The 25,545-nt window shown below is 43.3% G+C and overlaps 1 protein-coding gene across 1 annotated transcript in view; it reads left to right on the forward strand.

Annotated features, from left to right (window-relative positions):
• Positions 1-2,487: 2,487 nt before the first annotated feature.
• Positions 2,488-25,545, forward strand: part of EPG5 (ectopic P-granules 5 autophagy tethering factor) — a 64,032-nt gene continuing 40,974 nt past the window's right edge. The window contains exons 1-15 of the mRNA XM_071731401.1: positions 2,488-2,618; positions 7,440-8,372; positions 10,069-10,312; positions 11,557-11,693; positions 12,187-12,294; positions 13,324-13,397; positions 15,526-15,634; positions 16,095-16,209; positions 16,840-16,990; positions 18,077-18,232; positions 18,561-18,718; positions 22,514-22,668; positions 23,177-23,317; positions 23,527-23,691; positions 24,859-24,978. Coding sequence (XP_071587502.1) covers positions 2,565-2,618; positions 7,440-8,372; positions 10,069-10,312; positions 11,557-11,693; positions 12,187-12,294; positions 13,324-13,397; positions 15,526-15,634; positions 16,095-16,209; positions 16,840-16,990; positions 18,077-18,232; positions 18,561-18,718; positions 22,514-22,668; positions 23,177-23,317; positions 23,527-23,691; positions 24,859-24,978 — 2,820 coding nt within the window. The 5' untranslated portion in view covers positions 2,488-2,564. The remainder of the gene's footprint in view (positions 2,619-7,439; positions 8,373-10,068; positions 10,313-11,556; positions 11,694-12,186; positions 12,295-13,323; positions 13,398-15,525; positions 15,635-16,094; positions 16,210-16,839; positions 16,991-18,076; positions 18,233-18,560; positions 18,719-22,513; positions 22,669-23,176; positions 23,318-23,526; positions 23,692-24,858; positions 24,979-25,545) is intronic.

Raw genomic sequence — 25,545 nt, forward strand, 5'->3', positions numbered from 1 at the left:
CTTCCTGGTTTTCTTCTGGGTAGTGCAGAAGACTTCAGCCTTCTCCCAGGCCCTGGACTTCTTCACAGATGTCCTGTTTTCCCTCCTCTGGGAGAGACAAAACAAATGCCTTGGTAAGACAACTGCTTTAGTAAGGCACAATGAGAAGAATGCAGATAATGAGTAAATCAGATTCTTGGCACCCCACTGGCAGGCAGAACCAAATGGAGCTCTCTCATTTTAGTCCTGCAACTAAGTAACAGAAATTATCACAAGAAAACAGCAAAAGCTCAAAACGAATTCACATTGTAACTTCATGTTGCCTTTCCAGACACAGGCAGGGCCAGGCAGGTGCCCTGAGGGTCAGTTCCTGGCTGGATCTGCCTGTAGGAACATTTCCCTGACCTGGCTGGGCTCACCCTCTGGTCCAGGGGCTTGTGCAGCACAGCACAGCCCTGCAATTCCTGAGGGGATAAAAGAACTGCCAGATCACTTTGGCTGGAAAAGACCTTGGGGTTCATCCAATCCAACCCTTAACCCAGCCCTGCCAAGGCCACCCCTGCCCCATGTCCCTCAGCACCACATCTCCAGGGCTTGGAAATCCCTCCAGGAATGATGGGGACTCCAGCCCTGCCCTGGGCAGCCTGGGCCAGGCCCTGACAACCCTTTTGGGGAAAAAAAAAAAAAAAAAAAAAGGCTTCTGAATGTGCAGTGGGGTCCTTGTTAGGATCAATGCATCCCCAGTTTGACCCACTGAAGAGTTTTATCTTTCCCACAGACATTATAAATTTCAGATTATATTAATAACACACAGGCTTCTCAAGCCTTAAGTCTAACAGAGCAGATATGATGAGGATTTTTAACTCCTTGATTACATCTTCTGCAAGGTGGGCTTGAGCTCTGCAGGGTCTCTTCTGTCTGGTGACAGGGAGAAGTCACAGAATCAACAGAATGTTTAAGCTGGAAGAGACCTCCAAGATCACCCAGTCCAACCTTTGACTAACACCACAGTCAGCTGCTACACCGTGTCCTTAGGGACCAGGTCCAAATGCCTTTTAGATGCCTCCAGGGGTGGTGACTCTGCACAGGGAGGGGCTTGGAACTGGTGCCAGCCATGGCTCCTTGGAGACAGCTGGGCACCAGGGCAGGGTCCAGAATGGGCAGTGGTGCCTGGTCCTTTGGTGTGAGAAGCCTCAAGCACTGCAGGACAGGGCTGCCCTGCTGCCACGGCACGTCCATGTGCTACCCTGGCACAGACAGAAGAAACCTCACACTCTCCATCCTCAGTAGCAGGAGTTTGGCTTCTCATCCCAGTTTTCTCCTAGCAGCAGCCTGGCCATCTCCCAAGGCCCCTATGGAGGAGCTGAGCCTTCCCCACAAGTCATAGAATCACAGACTGGTTGAGGCTGGAAGGGAGCTCAGAGCTCATCTCCTCCAAGCTCCCTGCCATGCCCAGGGACACCTCTCATCCAGACAAGGATGCTCCAGGCCTCATCCAACCTGGCCTTGAACACCTCCAGGGAGGGGGCAGCCACAGCTTCTCTGGGCAATCTGTTCCAGAGTCTCAGCACCCTCCTGCTGAAGAACTTCTTCCTCACATCCAGCCTCAACCTCTTCTCCTGCACTTTCAAACCATTTCCCCTTCTCCTATGGCTGGACACTCTTGGGAAAAGTCCCTCTGCAGCCTTCCTGGAGATTCCCTTCAGGAACTGCAGCCCTGGCAGGGTCTCCCCTCCACCCAGGCCCCTGTGGAGGGCTCTGACCACTTCATCACAGAATCACAGAATCATAGAATTGGCTGGGTTGGAAGGGACCTCAGAGCTCATCAAGTCCAACCCTTGATCCACTCCCCCCGTGGTTCCCAGCCCATGGCACTGAGTGCCACATCCAGGCTCTTTTGAAATATCTCCAGGGATGGAGAATCCACCCCTTCCCTGGGCAGCCCATTCCAGTGTCTGATCACCCTCTGGGTAAAGAAATTCTTTCTCATGTCCAACCTAAACCTCCCCTGGCACAACTTGAGACCTCTTGTGCCCTCTTGTCTTGCTGAGAGTTGCCTGGGAAAAGAGCCCAACCCCCCCCTGGCTCCAACCTCCTTTCAGGGAGTTGTAGAGAGTGATGAGGTCTCCCCTGAGCCTCCTCTTCTCCAGCCTCAACACCCCCAGCTCCCTCAGCCTCTCCTCATAGGATCTGTGCTCCAGTCCCTTCACCAGCCCAGTTGCCTCCTTTGGACCTGCTCCAGGACCTCGATAACCTTCCTGAGCTGAGGTGCTGACAGGAGGGCCTAGCCTCCTCTCAGGCTCCTACAGATCACCGTGACCCCCCCAGAGGACATCCTGCCCTCCTCACAGCCTCTGTGGAGCACCCAGACCCCTCCATTGCTCCCCACAGAACCACCCCCCCCTCCACCCTCCTCCGCAGCCCTGACAGAAGTGACGCACCGCGCTTCCGTCTGTCCCTCCGTGCCTGCCGTACCCCGCTCCGGCTGCTGATTGGACGGCACCCCTGGGGGGCGGGGCCGCCGCCATCTCTTCCGCCGCCGCCCCTCCGCATCCCCTCAGCCGCGGGGGAGCAGCGAGGGGGCCATGGCCGAGGCCGTGAGGGTTCCCCGGCAGGGCCGCCCCAAGAACAGAGCCAAGGTAGGGACAGACGGGACCGGCGGTGCCGGGGAGGCAGCCGGGGGGGGGGTGCCAAGGTGGGTGCCGCTGGGGCGGGGGGGCCTGGGCCCCGCGGAGGTTCGGTACCTGCTGAGTGCTGCCCGGTGCGGGGCTGGGGCAGGGAGAGAGCGGGGGGTGTGGTGTGTGTGGGGGTGGTGGTGGTGTTGGTGTTGTTGTTGTTACACACTGTGGGACTGTGGCCAAGTGTTTTAGGGGGTTTGGCTCATATTTAGGGTTACTTTTTTTTTTTTACCTTTTTTTTAAATTTTTTTTTTACTTTTTTTTAAATCTTTTTTAACCTTTTTTTTACTTTACCTTTTTTTCCTTTTTTTTACCATTTTTTTACCATTTTTTACCATTTTTTACCATTTTTTTTACCATTTTTTTTACCATTTTTTTTACCATTTTTTTACCATTTTTTTACCATTTTTTTACCATTTTTTTACCATTTTTTTTACCTTTTTTTTAACCTTTTTTTTAACCTTTTTTTTACCTTTTTTTTACCTTTTTTACCTTTTTTTGCTTTTTTTGCTTTTTTTGCTTTTTTTGCTTTTTTTGCTTTTTTTGCTTTTTTTGCTTTTTAGCCTTTTTTTAGCTTTTTTAGCTTTTTTAGCTTTTTTTAGCTTTTTTAAGCTTTTTTTAGCTTTTTTTAGCTTTTTTTAGCTTTTTTTAGCTTTTTTTAGCTTTTTTTAAGCTTTTTTTTAGCTTTTTTTTTAGCTTTTTTTTAGCTTTTTTTTAGCTTTTTTTTTTAGCTTTTTTTTTTAGCTTTTTTTTTTTAGCTTTTTTTTTTTAGCTTTTTTTTTTTAGCTTTTTTTTTTTTAGCTTTTTTTTTTAGCTTTTTTTTTTTAGCTTTTTTTTTTTAGCTTTTTTTTTTTTAGCTTTTTTTTTTTTAGCTTTTTTTTTTTTAGCTTTTTTTTTTTCTTTAGCTTTTTTTTTTTTTTTTTTTTTTTTCAATTAAGGCGGCCCAAATGCTGCCTGGTGCGGGCGGTGTTCCGTACGTGTTTGTTTGCCTTCTCCTGCCGGGAGCAGCTGGTGTGTGGGTGCTGGGAGGAGGCACTGGGTGCTGTGGGTGCTGTTTCAGGAAAGCTGCAGCTGTGCAGGGACCGCAGACAGGGGAAGGGAAGGGGAAAGGAGGGGAAAGGAGGGGACGGGAGGGAAGGGGACGGGAGGGAAGGGGACGGGAGGGAAGGGGGGGGGTGCGGTGCCTCCCGTCCCGTGTGAATTCCCAGACAGCTGTGCCCGGGGGTTCTGGGGAAGCGCTGGAGCTGCACCCGGAGCCCAACCCTAACCCTAACCCAGCGGTGTTTTGGTGCCGTGGTGTGGGGGTGTCAGCCTGGGTGCATTTTATAAACTCCTGTTTGAAGGGTGTAAACACGGGGCCGTGTGGCAGCCGCGGTGTTGGCTCCTCCTTGGTGCCAAGGCTGGGGAGTATCGAGATTCCCAGGTTTTATCCCGTTGTCCGTGCCCTCCGTGCTCCCCGGGGTGGTACCGAGAGCTTTCCGAAGGTTTTTTGCTTACCTGGCAGAGGCGCTGTGCGGGATTTCGGTGGTCTCTGGGAATTCCCAGGAATATCTTGCCTCAGGATTCGGCCAAAATGGAAGTGGCAGAATCGCGGTGTCAGGGGGGAGGGGATGGAGGGGGAAGGGACCTCGAGAGATCATCGAATCCAACCCCCCCCCCCCCCCCGCCCGAGCAGGGCCACCCCTCCTGTGGATCCCACAGGAATGTGTCCAGGTGGATTCTGAATGTCTCCAGAGGAGGAGGCTCCACAGCCTCGCTGTGCAGCCTGTGCCAGTGTTTTGAAATGTAAGGGAAATGTTTCCCCGAAGCAGTCAGCAGCTGAAACTGAAAATAAGTGAGCAGATTAATTGGCTGCTGTTTTGCAAAGGAAGGGTTAGATCCGAGTTATCAGCTGCAGCCCTGGTTCTTGAACTCAAGGCAAGTTAAGCCTGCAGGGAAAAGCAGTCCCAGAGCAGTAAGTGTGTCACTGTTTTTGTCCTGATTCATCCCCATAGCATGCCCAGGGCAGTCAGACCTTGGGGCTGCTGCTTCAGAGGATCAGTTCCCTGCAGGAAGGCAGTGAGTCACAGCTGAGTCCTGTCCTTTATTGGTGACATGTGTCCAGTGACCCTGCTGTCTTTAGCCACCCCTTCCAGGGATCATTCACTGGGAAACAATTCACTGGCAGTGTCACGTGTGGGAATGCACAATCCTGCAGGGTTAGACATGACCCATCCCTGATACTTCTGTCCCCGGACACAGAGAATCAGGTAGAGGGATGTCAGGAGGAAGATCTGCCTGGAGGGTCTCCTGGTTGCACCCCATCTACCAGATGGATTACAACCACAGCTGTAAAGAAAAAAAGAAGTGTAGTTGTAGTTCTCCCTTCTGGGGGAAACTGAGGGCCCTCTATACCAACAGGACCCATCCCACAGGGATGCTGCCTTCCTGAGACCTGGGTGGGGATATATGTAGGAGAATCCCTGAGCTAATTAGTTCTCCCTTCTGAGGGGAACTGAGGGCCCTATATACCAACAGGACCCATCCCACAGGGATGCTGCCTTCCTGAGACCTGGGAGATATATGTAGGAGAATCCCTGAGCTAATTCAGCCCCCAGGTTGTTATCCACTGTTGGTTCTTGCAAATGGAGCGAGGAAAAAATTGGAGAGGAGAAGAAACTTTTGAGGTCAGGTGAGGCCACATATGTGGTAATATGTTTGACTTTATTCATCAGCAGTGCTCTTTTATAGTGCAGAGTAAACATGGCATCATGATAAGGTGGGTTGTTTTAAAAGCAAGATATAAGAAACTAAGACCATGGCCTTGCTAGCTGCAGGCATTGCTTACAGCACTTTCCCACAGTAGAACATCCTGGGAAAAGCCAAAGGTTGATAGAATTCATAATCCCTTTGTTCAGAGCAGGTGTCTTCCTAATTCCTTACTATCTTTTCTGGCTGCAAACCATGCCTTGCTGCTGTCTTCAGCCTTGCTTTACAGTCTGATATCCTGCCTCTTTGCCAGCTCTTGGGTCTCTCAAATTATCAAGGTGCCCCTCCACAGTTAATCCAGGCTGGCAGCAAAGTGGTACCAGGGTGATTAAAAAAGATTTCAAGGTGCTGGGTTGATAGTTAATGGGACAGGAGCACAGGTGGTGTTTGCCTCAGTTCCTGCAGTATCAGAGATGAATGAGCAGAGGACAAGGAAAACCCATCTTATCAATAGGTGACTAAAGGATTGGTGCCACTGGCAGAATTGGTTTTTTTGACCATGGGGTAAATTCCATGGTACCTACTCTCCTCAGTACAGATGGGCTTCATCTGTCCATCAGGGGCAAAAGGACCCCTGAGTTGGTGGGGATGATCAGGAGGACTTTAAACTCAGTTTGAAGGGGGAGGGCATTGAAATGGGGCTCTCCAGAGATGAGAGAGCCTGAGTTAAGAGTGAAATCAGCAGCACACCTGAAGTGCACGTACACCAATGGACACAGTGTGGGAAGCAAAGAAGAGGAGATGGAAGCCACTGTGCAGCAGGAAAGCTGTGATGGAGTCATCATCACAGAAGGCCAACAAGGCTAAAATCCTGGGGGGGGTCTGTTACAGACCACCCAACCAGGATGGTGAGAGTGATGAATTATTCTACAAGCAGCTGGCAGGTGTCTCAAAAGCCCCATCCCTTGCTCTCATGGGTGACTTTAACCTGCTGGATATCTGCTGGGAGCTTCACACAGCAGAGAAGAGGCAGTCTAGGAGATTCCTAGATAATATAGAGGGTAATTTCCTGCTCCAGCTGGTAAATGAGCCTACCAGGGTTGGGGGCCCTCTAGGCCCTCTGTTCACACACAGTGAGGGGCTGGTGGGAGATGCAGTGGTCAGAGGCCATCTGGGGCACAGTGACCATGAAATAATAGAGTTTTCAATACTGGATTCTTGTATTGTCTGGGTCTTCAAAACTAGAGGGTCCTGACCTAAGTTTTCTCAGTTTCTCTTCTAATAAGCTGGTAGGTATACACAGTTTATGAATTGGCAAAACACTTTGCCAGGTTTTTTTGCTTTACAGATTGAGAAAATCTTTGATTTCCTGCACAGGTTTGTTTCCCATGCCTTGTTTTGGGAAGGAGGCTAATCTACACCTTAGACAGTTTTATGGGAACTGTTTACCTACAGACTAATGTTAGAAATTGATAAGCTTAAGGTAACTTCCAAGGTTTTCTATATCTCTAGTGTATAATGCATATTAAAGTAGGTATTTCAGTATTTGTATAGATTTTGTGATTGTTATGGAATGTAATAGGGCATGCATTCCAGACTTCCTTTGTTCTGAAAGTACTTTTTTGAAAATAATTTTCTGTACTATTTATGCAATTTATTTTTTGTTAGTAATATTTCTGTAAAACGTAAGGAGAGATTCAATGTAACTTACTGTCATTTGGTAAAGTCTAATGACACTTTTTTATTGCTTTTGGTCTTATTTTGTTTATTTTGTATGTTAATAAACCACTCTGTCCTGGGATGTTTATAGCTTTTTACATAGAAATGTTGAAGTACCACTCAAGAAGTGACCAAGAGACCAGTCTTCAAAGGACAACTAAAGAACAAGGATCTGTTTCGTTGATTTGTTTTTACTTTTAATTTTATTAAAATTAATGTGTTAAAGAGAGGCTTTCTGAGTTGTGGTGTTGACATATACTAGTTTGCTGATGGTGGGATCTGGGATGCAAAGGGGAGAAATTTACACAGTAGTGACACTCTTGTGTGTAAACACAAAAAATTGTGTGTAAACACAATTTTTTTTTTTTCCCCTAGGAAAAAAAGAGAAAAAGCACCGAGGAGTCCCGGGTGCAAGAGCCTGATGATGTCTTTCTCCCCCCTGTGCCAGAAGTGTCTTCTCCAGCCAGTAGAAAACAAGTGGAACACCCTGGAGAATTTACAGAAATTTGTCTCTGTGATGAAGCAGAGGGTGAAAAAGCCACAAATGATGTGTGTGACATCCCCCAGAGTAACTTACCTTCAGCTGTTGAAGGTTCTTCAGCAACTCTAGAGCCTGCCACAGCTGCAGAAGACTTAAAAGCTGATCCTTCCCATGAGGAATGTGAGGGGGATGTTGAGAAGAGTGGAGAAAGCAAGTTGGATGAACCTCAGAGCCCTGTGGAGGCAGCTGCTGGCGGATCAGGAACCTCAGTGCTGAGTGGTACCTTCAATTCCCACGCTGTTGGCTCTGGGGCAGCATTGGGCTTTGTAGAGGACAAAGGAACTGAAAACTTGGATGATGCTCAAAATCCTCTTGTCTCTTCTTCAGAGAAGCTTCCTTCCCATCTTTCACAGCTCTCTAAAACATCCAGAATGTGTTTCCAGCATCCAGGGTTGAAACCAATTTACCCAGACTTGGCAGCTGATCTGTCCTATGAGAGAACAACTGTCATAGCAGTGGAACCTCTGCTGCACAGTGAAAGGCTCTACCCAGAGCTCCCAACTGAGCCAGAACTGGTGCCTTTTACTAGAGAACAGCTGAAAATCTTTGAGCCATGTTCATGGTTAGAGAATGTTGACTCCTATGCAGAGGAATTTGAAAGTATGGCTCGTCAGGACAGGCATGAATTTTATGAGCTGCTCCTCAACTACATGCGCTGTAGAAAGCAGCTGCTGCTGGCTGAGGCAGAGCTACAGGTGATGACAACAGACTGCCAGAACGTGAAGGGAAGGTTATGGATCTTAAAAGAAGAACAGAAGACTGTGCAGGTGCTGGTTTTGAACCTGAACTCACTGGGGTGTGGTTAATTGCTGTCAAGTTTATCGTATTTGAGCTATTTTGTTCTAAAAGAGATTGTTGCCTTTGCTTTGAGTCTCTCCACTGATGTCCAGGACTTGCAGGTATCATGTTGAGGTTTAAGACACTTTATTGTTTGATTTTGCAACTCTGAGTGTAGGTGAGTGGGTTCTTTTTTTAGTGGCCTCTGTGGCAGTCCATCAGAACGAGCTGTGTACAGCCAGTTCTGCCTGTACTGTTGGGTGTAGTCAGTACCACAGTACTCTGAGTAGGTTCAGGGGATACATGGTGAAACTTCAGCTTGACTGTCAGTGGTGTCCCATCTGGCCTGCTGCCTGTAGTGACAGTTTTCACTGATGTCATTCCCAACTCTCCTGCTGCCAGAGGTGGCAGCTGCAGAGAAACTCGAGTCATGCTGGTGTGGGTCAAAGCACAAAACACATCCCCTTGCAGTAACTGTTACTCCATAAGTGGTGCAGTGGTTTTAGCAGCTTCCAAGGTGGTCGTGGTTCTCTGTGTTATTTCTCTTTGCAAATCAGAGGGATCTGGGGAGCTCTTTGGTGCACCCATCAGAAAAATTTTCCACCATGCTCATTCTGTGTAACTGTTTCTGGAGCTTGACATGGCAGTGAGAGTGAAGGAAATTGTTCTGGTGCTTTGATGCTATTTATTACCAACACATCATCAAAATTGTGCAAGAGTGTTAAGTACCTGTGAATGTGTTGGCCTTTAGTGTTGTTTCTGTGGGCCCAGCACCTCTCCTACATGGTTCCTGAATTGAGATGTTGAAAGACATCCACTGAGCAGATCCGAATCTTTTCTGTTTTTCCTAGGGAATAACACTGAACCTCCTTGGACTCTTCTTTTTTGTTCATCGCTTTCTACACTAAAAGTAATTTTGGCTTCACTCATGCATCCCCACTGGGTGTCACACAGCTGTTTAAGCTTGCTTCTTGCTTTAATCCCTCCATATTTATTATATGTCCAGAATAATTGTTTTTTTTATATACCAATTTAAGATTATTATTCTACAAACTTAGGAAACAAAGGGATACTTTAGAGCTGAGCTTCCAAAGTGCTTGCTCTGAAGCATGTTTCCTGGTAGTATAAAAATAAGAACAGGAGTATTATGTATTGTGTCTTTTCCTGTGCTGAAAAAGTAGAGATATGACAGAGAAAGACTGTCCTCAGCTTTTCAATCCAGTTTGGGAAAAAGTTGAAGTACAGTTAATTCTGAAAATTTTAAATGTACAATGTGAAGTTGTCTTATGCTTAGAAAAATATTAATCACCTCTCAGTAAATATTTTAAAGTAGCAGAAACAAGTATTTATGGAAGTCTATAAAATGGGAAGCAGTTGTGCTCACTTGGAATAGGGAGACCTGGCCTTGTTCACATCTGTTGGTCATACAGACAAGTCACTTGATGTCCATTTCCAAATCTGAGTTACTGAGGGTTTGTGGAGTAATTATTTCACAAGTCAGGGGTATGAATCTTCAATAATCAGCAACCTGACAAAGTATGCAGTGTTTTCCTCTTCCACCTGTGAAGTGGCCCCTTTTATGTAAGCTTTGAAAGGGGAGGGATATCTCAAGGTTAGTTTCTGCAATCACTCTTTTTCCAAGATAAAGGCACAGCCACTTACATTAAACAATTCCTTTCTTTCCAGGGTGTCTGTGCAGATCAGTGCAAAGTGACAGGTCACCATCGTTACCAAAGAGTGGAACTGAATGAAAGTGTGCTGGGGGAACTGAAGAAGCTGTTTGAAGCCAAAACAGAGCACGTGCACCAGGCACTGGCACTGCACTTGTACACTTCAGTCTTGGCCCAGTTGCAAGTGGAGTCATACATCTACAAGTTGCTCAGCAGCTCCTCCCTGTTGAGATCAGTGGCTCTTCAGCAAAAAGAACAAGGTGTGTGGCTGGTCTAGACCACTCCTCATGCTGGTCAGGGTGCCCAGCAATTTGTTCACCTGAAGTTTTCATAGAATCATGTCATAGACTGTTTTGGGTTGAAAAGGACCTTAAAGATCATTCAATTCCAGCCCCCCTTTCCATGGGCAGGGACACCTCCCACCAGCCCAGGTTGCTCCAAGCCCCATCCAACCTGACCTGAGACACTGCCAGGGATGGGGCAGCCACAGCTTCTCTGGGAAACCTGGCACAGGGGCTCAGCTCCCATATAGTGAAGAATTTCCTCCTCATGTCTCATCCAAATAGTTCCTTCTTGTCCTAGTGCTCCAGACCCTTGTATAAAGTCTCTCCCCCAGCTTTCCTGGAGCCCCTTCAGGCACTGGAAGGTGCTCTAAGCTCTCCCTGGAGCCTTTTCTTCTCCAGGTTGAACAATCCCAACTCTCTCAGCCTGTCTGCACAGGAGAGCCTTTTGGTGAAACGTGTATACTGGAGTTTTTCTCCTCTGATGCTAAAACCTCCTGATCTTATGCAGGTATCCGTGGAACTTTTTTCTCACAGGAGAAGCACAGTTCTCTCACCTTATCACATGTGGAGTGTAAGGTGATTGCAGGGGTGCTGCCTTCTGTCTAGGCTGTATAGAACCACTGGTGACATTAGAGGAACACTGGGTGGGATGGGACACACAGACTACAATCTTGGGTTGTCAAAGACAACATATAGTCCCTTTTCCAAGCTAATTATGCACAATTCTAAAACCAGCTAGGTATTTTTCCAGCTTTACTTGTTTTTGGAAGGCTATTTGATACCTCACAGCTCTAACACTTAGAAATCTTTCTGGTTTTCATCCCAGGTGTATTGCTTCTTTTGATTTCTGCCAAGACAATATTTCTCTAAAATATTCTTGCCCGTGCCCTGGATATTTATCCTTTTTCATCCTCCTCCATTTGTCCCCCATCTCCCAAATAGTTTATATGTGTAGTAAATAGTAGTTCTTAAAGTTTGATGGAATGCCTTTTATGAAAGGATGTGTACTATATTCTTGTAATTAGTGTCTGGTGCCTAATTATAAGATAAAATAGTCTAAAAGTGTATTTTTTGTCAGGTTTAAAAAGCAGCTGTGTTGAAATTTCCTGATACCTATAGGTACAGCATGCAAGTTTTCTCAATAGCCCTGAAACCACTAATCATGCTACTGCTCTGAGAGCTGTTTGTCAAAGCTTCTTATTTCTGTTTTTAACTTACAGCTTCAAAGCAGTCAGAAAATCTTTCTTCAGACTTGGGCCACTTGAAGGAATGTATCAGTGTCCTTTTCAGTTTCACCCGCAGAATTATTGAAGATCCTCAGTTTCAGAGTGACCTTCACACGTGGCTGCAGAGACTGGTGAGGGAGTAAACATGGATGTATCTGGTCCAACACATGGGAATAAACTCTGAAGGTGCTGCTGATTCCCTCACTGTCCCACGTGCAGTGATCTTTTCTGGGGATTTGGTAGTAAATATTTAGCATGAGTTCCCTTGCCTTGTTGAAGTCAGTGGAGGTCAGCAGCATTAATGAGGACTGGCACCTGAGCAGCCACCACTGCTCAGAGTGGACTCATGCTCTGTATTCATTATGCTTTTACTTACTTTGAAAGTAAAACTAGTCAGACTTGCCATTTTTGGGAAGCTTCTGTTTTTGTGCACCAAAGAAAATGGTTTGTGGCTCGTAAGCCAAGCAAGCAGGCTTTAAAACATTGTTTGTGCAATGTGATTGGAAAACTTGGGTTTGTTAGAAAGCATGGGAAGAGAAATTAAAATTTAAAAAATAATTCTAGTTACCAGGACTGTAAAGGAATCAACTTGAAATGTGTTACAAAATTGTAATTTACCCTTAGGTGTCTGTGTTGCAAAGAATTGGCTGTCCAGGTGACCATCTCTTCCTCTTCAACCACATCCTTCGGTGTCCAGCTGGGATCAGTGAATGGGCTGTTCCATTCATCCAGGTGGGAATGTTTAATTCCTTATTGTCAGAAGGTTGGATGGGGAGTGCAGTGGGTTGGAGAAGAGAGGTTCTTGTGGCTGGTCAGTCCCTTGTGATGGTTCTGTGTATCCAGGTGTGTGGAATCGTTGGGGTGTCAAGGGATGGTGTACCCATGTTAGCCCAGGTATGAGCAGGGAAACACAGATTATTCTTTGGTAAACAAACTCTGTGAAAGGGAGTCAAGGGATTGCAGTGCACATCAAAAGACCTCATGCAGCAGCAGTTTTTGGAAATTCTCTCCAAGAATCTCCAAGAAAAGGAAGGAATCTTTATGCTTAATGTAGCAGCTGTACACAAGCTGAGAGATTGGAGGCAGCTCTGTGATGTATAAGGTTTAAGGAAGAAAAAATTTTTATGTAGTTCACATAAAAGGGACTGGTTTTCCTGGGAAAGTTTTTTAGTTGGGCAATGGAAAGGATTCACTTTGTATAGGTCAAAGGTAGTGCAAATATCAAAAAGCATCAAGGCCTTGCAAAGAACATTTTTGTTTCTCCAAGAGGAGGTGATATTGGAAATCTAGGCATAGGGAAAGGGCTGCAATTACACTGTCAGGGAAAGACAATGAAATAAAGGGTAGAATAGAATTGTGGAATAATTTAGTTTAGGAAAAAAAAACATATGGTCACTGAGTCCAACTATTAACCTAACATGGTAGGATTCTAACTTCCCCTGTACTCAGCATCCCAGTTTCCCCTGATACTCCAGGAATACATGTGAAACAGAGAGAGTTGTCTTTTTGGGGAGCTTTTGATGTTCTTTTTTCTTTTCCTCCTTTACTTTCTGTAATTACTTGTTTTGGACAACTCCCAGTATTTGCTGCAGCAATACTTTCCCCAAGGTGTGGGTACTGTCTTTTATGGATAATTTTTAGTCTGAACAGAAAGCTATTGAAAAATGTCAAACCTTGAATTTTAATTTCTCTGATAGAACTAATTTACCTTTTATTTTACACATCTAGCCTTACTTAGATTTTTTTTGTATTTAATTTCAGATCAAAGTCTTGGATCACCCATCAGGTGTCTTTCATTTCATGCAATCTCTTGCCTTGCTTATGTCTCCTGTCAAGTAAGTATGAATGATTATATAAATGCATTCTACTTGTTTTAAGAGTGAAAACCATGACAAAAGATGTTCTTTCAAAACCCTGAAAGCTCATTACAGGCAGGGTCATAAAAGCAGACAAATAAGAGATGAATGCTTTAGATGAAACTTGTTTTATTCATTCAATTTTAACTGCTGCCTTGGCAGTACATTCTCATGCTGTGCATAGTATGGTGCAGCTTGCTTTCAGCTGTCAAGTGGCTGGTGCAGACTGACATACCCATGTGTTTTGTTAGTGTGACTTCTGAAATAAAGTTTTTGCCTTGCATGAGGGCCTGTTCATTATGCTGTCCCTGCAACAGAACTCTTGGGTGAAGGGTTTATGAAGCTGGTGGGTTTGTTAGTCGAACTGCTTTGTTTTTTTCCTTCCTTTTTTCTCTGGAAGGAGCACGTAGTGCTTGCAGGAGTTGGTTGTCAGTAGTGACATCAGTCACTTATGAAGAATTCTAGGTGCTTCAGAGAAAATACAGAACTTGCTTCCCCCATGCCCAAGTTTTGAGGGAAAACCAAACTGCTGGTATTTAGGGATGTCATTGTGATCTTGATAATCTGATCCTGAGTTAAGTGGGAGTCCTATTTATTGGAGACTTATTTTAAAGGATTTTGTTTTTACATTTCCTGTCTGGAGCTGCTAGGGTAAACAAGGTACCCTGAGGCCATGTCAGTACATCCTCATCCTTGTGTTTTGAACAAGGACTTATTCAAGGTGTCTGGAGTGGTGCTCTCAACAGCTGAAACAAGAAGGCAGGCTCCTTAATGGCTTCACTTTCTGTTAAAAGAGCTGAAGCTTATCTGTCACAGCTGCTGCAGGTCAGGAACAAGTTTGAATTCTGAATTTGGTTTGTGAAATCAGCATATTTAAAACTTCAATCTGTAATACGTGGGTGTTTTCAGAGGATAGGTGTGAGGAGATCAGAAAGGTGGTGTTGTGCTGGAGTTTTGTGGCGCTGTGTGCAGAATTTTGGCACATTCCTAGTTAGAAGGAAGTTGGATGTTACTATTTCAGCTTTTTCATAGAATTGGCTGGGTTGGAAGGGACCTCAGAGCTCATCAAGTCCAACCCTTGATCCACTCCCCCCGTGGTTCCCAGCCCATGGCACTGAGTGCCACATCCAGGCTCTTTTGAAAGATCTCCAGGGATGGAGAATCCACCCCTTCCCTGGGCAGCCCATTCCAAGGTCTGATCACCCTCTGGGTAAAGAAATTCTTTCTCATGTCCAACCTAAACCTCCCCTGGCACAACTTGAGACCTCTTGTGCCCTCTTGTCTTGCTGAGAGTTGCCTGGGAAAAGAGCCCAACCCCCCCCTGGCTCCAACCTCCTTTCAGGGAGTTGGAGAGAGTGACAAGGTCTCCCCTGAGCCTCCTCTTCTCCAGCCTCAACACCCCCAGCTCCCTCAGCCTCTCCTCATTTTGTGCAACCTCTCTGTAGTTCTGTATAATCACATTGACCTATGTTGCTGGTCTCTGTCAGAACAATGAAGGATTTATATGATGCAGGGTCTGGAAACCAGTATCTCAGACTTAAGGTTGGCTCATGGGTGGAACTGGAGCTGGCTCCATTTCAGGCAGCACTTTCCTGGAAGGTCTTCAGTTTTGGTAGCTCAGTATGCTGAAGTCTTTACCTGTTACTAACCCTGGTCTGGTATCTATCTAATGCAGCTATGAATATTGTACATGAGCTGCTCTGCACCCACTCTCTTGGTTGTTGTCTTGCCAGGTGATAGCCTTAGCTTGTTGCAGTAGAGTACCTCTTCTGAAATATGACTTTTTTTGTTTTTTTAAGAGAGGATATTTCTTACACATGGAGAAGAATCGAGTTGTTTCATGCATAGTTGAATATAATACAAGGTATATTATATAGTATATATTATAACAACTATACAGGAGATGATAGTAGTTTACACTTAAAAGCACTTCTTGGAAGACAGTTTGAGTATGGGAGATTAGTGTAAGTCTTCTAAGAAATCAGGTTATTTGGCATGACTGCTAGTTTCTTGTATCTGTTTTCTGGTATCTGTTCTTAAGTATTTGCAAGATAACTACATTCAGAATCTTTGTTTTTTGTAAACTTGATTTTTCACTCAAAATCAGGAATCGAATGGACTTCATGTGCCATATGAAACCAAGTGAAAGGAAAAGTTCCTCTTCATCTGGCAAAGAATCTGGAAACTGGACCCTGGTGGATGAAGGAGGAGAAGAGGTACAGCCAAAAGAATTTCTTTTTTCCTTTTAAGCTTTTGCTTAACCTTTCTGATTAATTTTTCTGAAATGGAGTTAAGTAAAGCTGATATTTTCATCTGGAAAAACATAATTTAAAACTTTGTATTTTTCTCTGAAATGATGTCAATAATGGAGTTTGCAGGGATAAGTGTTAACAGACAGAAGTGAAACCTACTGGAGCTATTGCATGCAAAAGTAACATGGATATAGATGTGTTTGAACACATCTTCCCTTTCAGGAGATCTGGACCTGCATGATGTTCCATCTACTCCAGTTTCCTCGTTGATGAGGGCTTTTATAGAAACACACAGAGTCAGAAAATTCATGTGTATGAGCATGTGTGAAGAAATAATTCATTTGTACTGTGTTTTCCTTTTAAAAATCAAACTAATGTGCTTTGTTGAGAGTTACTAAAAGGGACTGTTTGGATTAATCTATAGGATGAGGATCCTGAAACAAGCTGGGTTCTGCTTTTGGAAGACGACTTGATTGCTCTGCTGTCACAGTTTCCATTTCATGAACTCTTTCAGCAGTTCCTTGGGTTTAAGCCTGGAGGTAAATCAGCTGCTAAAGTGTTACTCTTAATTTTTCTTGTGCTTATTGCCTTGCTGACTAAAACTGTCATGAATGCTACTGCAGTGTGAGAGTCTCAGAGTGGAGTAATGAAGCTCTGCAAGAGCTCACAGACTGAATAGATGAGGTGGAGGTGTATGCCATGGGTATGGGAAGTTTAAAAACTGCTACACTGGCATGCAGAATGTTGGAGTTCTTCCCCTTAGTCTTGATCTGCTCAGTAGCTGTACTCAGAGATGTGGTTTCAGGACTTAATTTTTCCCCCTTGCAAGAGGCAAGAGCCACAATTTTGCTGTGTCTTTTATTCTTTGTGTATTTTTATTATTTTGTGTATTTATTGTGAATTCTTCATTACGTTAAATCTCTGGATTAGTAAACAAAGATACCTGCTTGCAAGAGGTCTTAGAGCATGCATGAATGATTTATGGCTTCGTATTTAACACATTTATTGTTAATTTCATTAAAACATACATTTCAGCTCACTATATAGCTGGCAAACAATGAGCTGTTTATATGGTGAACTGTTGCTTAAAGTGCTCGTTAAGTGTGAATTCTGGATTTTAAGTAACTTTTTTCTTATTTTTGACACCTTTTTGGTCTCTCTGGTCTTAGGTGCTTATTTTCCTGAAAAAACGACTCCCCAGGAAATGATGAAGATTTTTGCTTTTGCAAACTCCCTAGTGGAGCTTCTGTCTGTGGGGTTAGAAACCTTTAACAGAGCACGGTACAGGCAGTTTGTGAAGAGAATTGGTCAGCTCATCAAGTAAGAGAGTCTCTTCTGTGTGATGGGATTAAATCTTCCCCTGACAGCCTAGTCTAAAGCTCAGAGCTGTAAAAGAAAACCCAAATCATAGAATCATAGAATGGGCTGGGTTGGAAGGGACCTCAGAGCTCATCAAGTCCAACCCTTGATCCACTCCCCCCGTGGTTCCCAGCCCATGGCACTGAGTGCCACATCCAGGCTCTTTTGAAATATCTCCAGGGATGGAGAATCCACCCCTTCCCTGGGCAGCCCATTCCAAACCCACCACCAAACAAACAAAAAACCCCAACACCAGCAACCAAACAAAAAATTCCAAGGTTGGTTCTTGGGTAGGTTTTGCTCTGAGAGGTGGTCAGTTTCAGTCTGTGGAGAGTTGCAGAATCTAAATGCTGTGGGTACAAAGGAGCTGAGTGACCTGTGGAATGCCAGCCTGGCTTCATCAGGGATGTCTTGGAAATCCACTGAAATCCAATAGCTTCTCAAACTGCTCCTGTTTATAAGTGTTATAGTTTAACAGTTTTCTTTCCATTGTTATCCGGAATTGTTCTAGGGTTTTTAATCTGCTCCTTGAAAATTGTCACATTGTTTCAATAAGCAAATGTAATGGAAACTAAGAAGTTGCTCTTTATTTTTAAATCTCTAGCACTCACTTTAAATGGCTTCTGTGAGTGAGTTTTTAAGGGGATAGTTACATCAGAAAAAACCCTCAAATGTCTTCGTGTTTTTAGAGCAGAAACTTTTTCAGTCTAATTATTTCTCTATGACCTCATTGTATGTATTGTCCCTTCATAACATAGCACTACCTAAAGGCTCTAAGGTTCATACTCAAACTAATTTGGTGTCACAGAACATTGTGCACTGGTTGATTGCAAAGCTGAGGAAGGATAACACAGGAATTTTAGACTAACCCTGTCTGAAGAGGGGAGGGAAATGCTATTTATATGGAAATCCCTGGAAACCAGAGGACAAAGGGTTGAACATGTCTCTAGTGACTGGGCTCTGATCTAGTTGCACTAGTTTGTGGTTTTTTTCATGGTGATGACATACTTAATGATCCCTCTTCAACTTGTTTGTTATGCTGTGTAGGATGACACTGTGTCATGTGAGTGACCACTGGGCTCAGTATGTTAGCAGCAATAAACAATATGGATCAGTAGGACATCCCTACTCTGTGGAAAAATTGCAACTGGAGTTTGATGAGCTGTTTTTTAGAACTGTTCTACATGTTTTGAAGGCCAAAAGGTAGGCTGTCCAATGTGATACTGGCTTCATCTTGGAGGGGGGAAGTTGCAATAGTTTTAAATATGTTTATGCAAGGCTGCAATATGCAGGATTTTTCAACATATTGGTAGTATTGGATGGGTTATGGAATTATGCCTTGAGTTTGAGCATCTGACAAGCTCTGGGAACTTCCTCAGCTTGGAATAAGGTTAACTTGGAATCTGAGGTGCTATGACATATCCTCCTATTCTTAATTTTGTGGTATGGCAGAGTTGTGGATGTCCCCATTTCAAATGCTGGAATTTATCAGGGTGGAAACTGTCTCTATCTGCCTTCTCACTTTCAACAGGTTGGGAGTCTGGCTGTTCATGTCTGAGATGCCTTATGGAACCTTATCCAGCAACATGCTTTGGAGGCTCTTCTTTGTCATGCATTGTGCAGAGAATGAGCATCTGGAAAAGCTCTGCTCTAATCTGCAACCTGCTGACTTCAAGCAGAGACTCAAAGGTAGGATTCTGGTCTGCTCAAGTACTGCTGCACCAACAAAAAGTTTCATGCCTTGCAGGTTTCATTGTTAAATGCACCCTCAGCATGACTGCCCAGAGGCCTCAAAAATGTTTTGGGCTGTTCACAGGCTTTTAGAACTTGTTTAACCAAACTCTTACATTTAAAAGGAATTGTTGTAGCTGTAGTCCTTTTAAGTTTTTTTTCATGGTGCTACTGGCTGCTTTGGAGAGCTGCAGAAGTGCCATGCAGTTAGGTACTTTTTGGGTACTCTGATATCAAGTCCCAACTTGACCTTTCATAGTATTTAGAGAGCAAGGTTTAAATCCTGAAATAAAGAATTCTGTATCATTTAAGTTTTTCTTCTGAGCTGTTGCTGCTGTTGACTGCTAAGCTCTTGATCTTTGTATAAGTACCCTTGTTCTCTGTTCCCTCCATACCTCCATAAACTTGTCAGCTTTGGCTTCAGTAACTTACATTACTGAATGGGAGATATGCTTATCTTCCACAGCTACAGATGTTTCCCTTATCTCAAGCCTTTTTTTGATGCTTTTCTTGTCCTCTATGCCACAGACTATTCCTATTTCCCGATGACTCTGTGTTACGTTGATTTCTGCAGTCATTATGGTAGCTTCAGCTGTAGCAAAGTTGCTTAGAGGCCAGCTGGAATGCCTGCTTCCCTTTTCTGCTGTCTTCATGGAAAATATTTCAGGATTTGATTGGCAGGGAGACAGGTAAACAAAGCAGTAACTCCCTACTTCAAAGCCTCTCTGCTGTCTTTAAGGAGAGCATATCTCCCTCTGGTGGTTTCAGTTTTCAGCTACCTGAAAGCTCAGATAGCTGTCACCACATAGAGCAAGCCTTCTGATGGAAAAAGAGGAAAATTTGTGAGAATGAGAGGTTACTTGGTGTCTTGACTGTGCAAGCTCAGCTCTTCAAGGCTATTTATGCAGATTGTAGCTGTGTATGCTTTTGTGAAGTGCTGATCTGATTAGCACTTGCCAGCAACAGTAACAGTTACTCTTTTTTAGGAGGACTTTGTAATTTTTGTTTTTGCAAGAAATTCTTGCTGCATCTCCAAGAAAGAGTGCAATATGATGTGGTGGGTTGCAGCTCTGCCCATAGCAAACACTGGTCCTTTTGTTTTGTTGAGGCTTTGTTTTGCTTCTAGCTAACTTTTATTTTTTAAAGCCCCTGGTATGCTGATGCAGGATACTTTTATTCTCTTCATTCTCCTCCATGTGTAATCTCAGCACAATGCTGTTTTTCACAGTTGTCTAGACAGGGAATATCAGCAGTTCTCTTGGTGAAATCCATCTGATCTTATTTTGACTGACACAAGTATACTGCTGGCTTAATTTCCTGTAATTCATACCATTGAAGAGTGTGGCATTAACATACTCTTGGGAGAGAACCTTTTATATTGATTTCCCTTCCCAAATTAATATTGAAAAATGTTAATAGTAGCAAATCTAATCTACAGGTGGTAGCAAGCCTTGGTAATTGATGGAAGCTTTAGATTTCCAGGTGCAGAGATAGGAGTGTAATTGCTTTTAAGGGGTAGGTAACAATAGCATGATAAAGTGGAGTGCAGTGATAGAGCTACACTTCCTAGGGTGGCTTCTGGACTAAGAGCTACCAGATACTGTCACCCCATAGAGATATGGGAAGTCCAGTTGCTTGAGGTGTTCTTCAGCTGGACCAAGTGTTAATAAATTTACTATGGAACACATTTTCTTAATATTGGATATCCATGTGAGTACAAATGTGTTCTCTGTAACTAATGTACATACAGAATTGGCAGTTTTGCCTTTGCTTCATTGCAGTTGGCAATGAGAACCTGCTGAGCAACATTTCTAGTTCCTTTACTGCCATTACCAAGATTTGAGGAGCCACTGAGCTTCAGGGTCTCTCTTAACTTGGGCTGTGGTGTGATCAGATGTGTGAAGGAGGGAGAGTACTGGCTCAAGTAGCAACGTGTGGTGTAAATGTCACTGCCCCACTGGGAGACAAAAGGATTCAGGTGGAGCCTCTTCCCTTTGTCATTGTCCCAACTCCCAGGAAATGTCTTGGTGTGGGTTTGAGGCTGGTGTGGGGTTTGCCCACAGGCCACCCCAGGTATGGAGAAGAGGATGGTGCAGCTGAAGCAGGGGGCTGAGAGCTTTGCACCACTGTGACTGGCAGCAGAGAAGGTCTGGGGCACAGATACTCAGCAGCTGGCATCAGTCCTTGTACTTCCTTTTATGGTCTTTGCTCTGAACTTTAACAGATCCTCCTTTTGTCTTCTGTCTCTCTTCAGACTCCTCTGTCCCTCAGCTGTTCTATCCTTAGTAATAATAATAAAAACATGATAATTGATGTAATAGAATTTGTTACTTGTGTCTCCTACCCCTGCTGCATGCCACAGCTCACTTTGCTATGCCTTTGTATCTAGCAATGTCATGGTGTCTTTTTTATAATTTTTTTTGTTGTGGTTTTTTTTTGTTGTTGTCCTAACTCACTACCTTAAAAACCCCCAAACTGCAACAACAAAACCTAGAGTGCTCTGCAGCTGCTGCTGCAAGGATGAAAGTTAGCATTAGGAAAGGAAGATGAGTGGATGAGCCACCTGCTGTCTGCCTGCTGCATCCACCAGAACCATCAGATTGTATTCATCAGAGTAGAGAAACTCCTTACCTAAATGGCACAATCCTCTAGCTTGGTGTTTATGTTTTGGCTGTACATGTTGGACCTTCTCAGGTTGAAGTACAGTTGCAAAATTCCTGAAAGCCCTTAAAATAGAACATAACCTAAGTGGAAGTGTTTAATCACAAGCCTGCTGAGCACGTGCCTGTGCAGATGGAACAGCTGAGTGCCACAGTTGGTGCTTTTTTAGAATATCAAATGCTATGATAAGATTGCTGTAAACTGAGGAAACTGACCACTCTCCAGACCATTTTACAGCTCAAATTCAACTTTCAATCATTGTTTTGCTTCACACTCTTAATATATTTGGAGGAAATAAAAGTTATTTTAAAGTCGCACACAGGTTTCTTTGTACCTTTATCTCCAACCTGAAGAATGAAATGTTTATTTGCATTCAACACCATTTTGTTATTGGGTTTTGAAGAGGAAGCCTGCCTTGAATTAAAGTGAAAACATCTCTTAGCCCTTCTGTTCAACTTCAGTTCTCTTCAGAGATATTTTCCAAAGAACTGGGTTCAGTAATTTCCTCTGACTTTTGCTGTAACTCTTGGACATAACCTAGGCCCTGGGCTAGATGCTTGAAATATTTCTGTTTGTAATTGGCCTAGGATGATCTCCCCAGTTTAATTGCTGCTTGAGATCATAGTATGTAGACTGAACAATCTCTCAGCTTGATCAAAACCTCTCTGCTGTTCTCTTTTCTCATGAGTGTGTGCTGATTTAGGCTAGAATGCTTTTGTATGGTTTGGACTCAATCTCTGGAATTAACTGCTCCAATATGTAATGAAAACCAAAACTATAATGGTAATTTAAAAAGACCCCAAAGCAGTTACTACCTGTGGATGATCAACGTTGCATAGATAAAATACTTGTAAAAATTGAGTATAACCAGTGTTAGCTTTTGTTATGAGTGCCTCGCATGTTTGCTGAATCGTGTGGGTACCTTATTTTAAAGGATCTGGTACCATCTGTTTTGAAGAGATGATACTAAGCCTCCAGTGAGGTAATTCCTTTGTTGCTGATTACTTCAGTGGACAGTGGATAAACGTGTAATTGTTGATAATTAACATCCTATGACATGTTTCTTCTGTGTGCCTTTTTTTTTTTCCCTAGACCCGGAGCACCTTGAAAATTTTGAAAAGTATCTCAAATCAATGAACTGCTCAGAAGAAATTTGTCTGCTCACCACATTTGCTCAGATGGCACAGATCAAACGTGCTGATGTTGATGAGGATTTTATCAAAATCATTGTTCTGGAGATATATGAGGTGAATATATTCAGGAAAAGGATGATTAAGCTTTTTGTTTTACCAGTGGAAGGCTGAGACATTCCTGGCTTCTGTCGTTTGTTCTGCTGTGGAACTAAAAGTGAACTAATGAAGTTTTATAATCTAATACTGAATTAAAATATCCTAAAGCATGTGGGTTGGGCTTTTCTTTGAAAGAAAAGCTTTTCTGTACACCAAGCCAGAATGAAACAAATGATCAAAACCATGTATTTCTTTTGCTTTATATTTCCTATGCATGTCTAACTAGTAGCTCTGAAATTTTCTGTTGTGGTGGGTTTTTTTTTTGTGTGTGGTTCTGGATTGTTTCCGACACTCTGAAATTATCATTTCCTTATCTTTTAGGGCAGTCAGCTTTAGTTTTAATATTGACATTATTGGGCCAGTGTCACCAACAGCAGTTTGGTTCTGTATTTTCCAAAAGGTGTTTCATTGTAGTGTCAGTTAATGTCAGACATAACCAGTAACTTCTCTCTGCTCACCTTCTCAGGTATCTTATGTTAGTCTTTCCACAAGAGAGACATTTTCAAAAGTGGGTCGAGAGCTCTTGGGATCCATTGCCAGCATCCATACCCAGATAATTTCTGTTCTTCTGGATCGAATTAGAGAGACCATCGAGAAAGTTGGTATGGTAAGTGCTGACATCCCTCATTTCAGGAGGCAGCCAGTTAAAATTAGAAGTCATACCAGACTGTGCTGTAAGATAATGGAATGAATAGTTCATATTAAAGATATGTCTGCGTGTTTATATCATATCACTCATTAAATAATGGGGCACAATGCCTATGATTGTTCCATACCAAATACTGATGGGTCTTTTTGGTTTTTTTGTCCCCAAAGGTTTCTTTATATCTGTTTAAAGAACTGCCAATGTACCTGTGGAAGCCTTCTTCATCTGAGATAGCAGTGATTCGTGACTGGTTATTAAATTACAGTCTAACAACAGTGGAAAATAAACTAGCCTGTGTTATCTTGGAAGGTCTAAACTGGGGAGTTGGTGAGCATGTATGTATTAAAAAGAGGATGCCTGAACTTGATCAGTTTTTTTGTCAGCTAATTGCAAACTTTTATGTGATGTCTGTAGACTTGGTGGCATAGGATGGGAACGTCACATTCCTTTTGTAGTATTCTGCCTGAGGATTTGCTTGTGTTGCTTTCTTGTAGTGCTTCAACTGAGATTAAAAGAGATATTTAAGCAGGAGTTTCCTCTCTCTAAAGAAGAGGAAACAGCTGGCAGGACAATTTCTGTGAGTCAATTGATTAAGGTGTCTGTGGGTGCAGAAATAGAGGAATCCTCCAAGAAGTGTGCATGAAGCTAGTGTGACAGGTTTTCAGGATGGTGTCCAGGTGTGTTTTTTCACAATGCAAGAAAAGTAATGATTACTTAACAACTCCATAGAATGGGTTACTCCAGGAGCTTCACCAGCTCAGGGTCCAACCAAGGGTGAGTGCTTTTTCAGAGAGAAACAGAAATAATTTTGGGGCAAAGTCTTGTTGCTAGTGTTCAGGGGTCCATTTTAGCATTGTAATCAGTGTGTTTGGTCATAGTGAACTCTTCCCTTTGCTGTGCTCATGTTTGTACATGAAGATTGCTGTACCTTTTCTCCCTGTTTCTTGATGACACATGAATAGAAAGCAGTGGTGGGGAAGTTAACTGTGAGGTCTTTGCTGTACAGTGTCATAATTCTGTGCTTTGACATGGTGAAAAACAGTTCTGCAATGTGGCAACTAATCTGAGGAATTACTGTTTTGATACAAAAAAAACCCCTCATGATACCTTGTTTTGGTTTTGTTTTTAAAGGCAACATTTCTAGTGTCTGTATATGTGTAATTTAAAATGCCAGATTTAGATTGATTGTTACAAGTTCACAGAATGGAAGTGATTATGGTAACTTTTTTCTGGAAATACTCTACTTGCTGAGCTTTATGTTGCATTTGTGAGCCCATGATTCTTCAATGCTGTGTTGACATTTTTCTTACTGCCCAAGATATTTGCCTGGGTATTACAGTACTTGCAGTCTCTTCCTGGTTGTTCTAATTAAGATTTATTTTCATGTAGTGCAACTGAGTGCTGCAGTTGTAGAGATCTTTTGAATGATCTCTACATTCAGTTGAATGTAGAGTTGAATGAGGCAAAGTTTTGTGATTCCATTCTTTTTTTTTTTTTTGCAGGGTGCTCTTCATCTGGATCCTGCTATCCACTCTGAAGTTGCACTGATGGTCCTGGAAGCTTATCAGAAATATCTCTCCCAGAAACCATATGCTGGGCTGCTTTCTGAAAGCATAAAACAGGTATCCTTCTTCAGAATTAAAGGGAATAGCTTCTTGATGATGATAGACAAGAAAAATTGCAGACCAAGTCCTTATTTTCTTCTTTTCAAATCCGTGCTCTCTTTGCCCCTAGAACATGATAATACATGAGCCCTCGGGTTTCTTGCAGTCACAGAACTATTTGAAAATAGCATTAGACTCCTGCTAAGCATCTATATGAAAAGTAGACATTTTAAATTTGACCCCCTTTTAGTTTTGTTAATATCCAACCTGTAGTTGGATACTCACCAACTGTTCTTCCTAAGCATCCTTTACTCATGCAGAGTTGGACAGTCCTTGCTTAATGAAAGATTGCTTACTGTTACTGGTGAACAAAAGAGACAACCTTCCTGTGTCTCCAGCTCTTAGTCTTACTTGAAGACTCAGGTGATAACCTCTTTAGGAACTTTTCAGTAATGGTCAGTGCTGTCTACTTGAAAACCCTACAAATATTTATTATGTTGATTTTACAGCACATTGGTGACCAAGAAAGGTATGGCTCCAAGTTACAGAAGGGGAATGGAAGGATAGGAAGATCAAGGTTAAAAA

This window comes from Heliangelus exortis, chromosome Z (genome assembly GCF_036169615.1).
Source record: "Heliangelus exortis chromosome Z, bHelExo1.hap1, whole genome shotgun sequence".
Lineage (NCBI taxonomy): Eukaryota > Metazoa > Chordata > Aves > Apodiformes > Trochilidae > Heliangelus > Heliangelus exortis.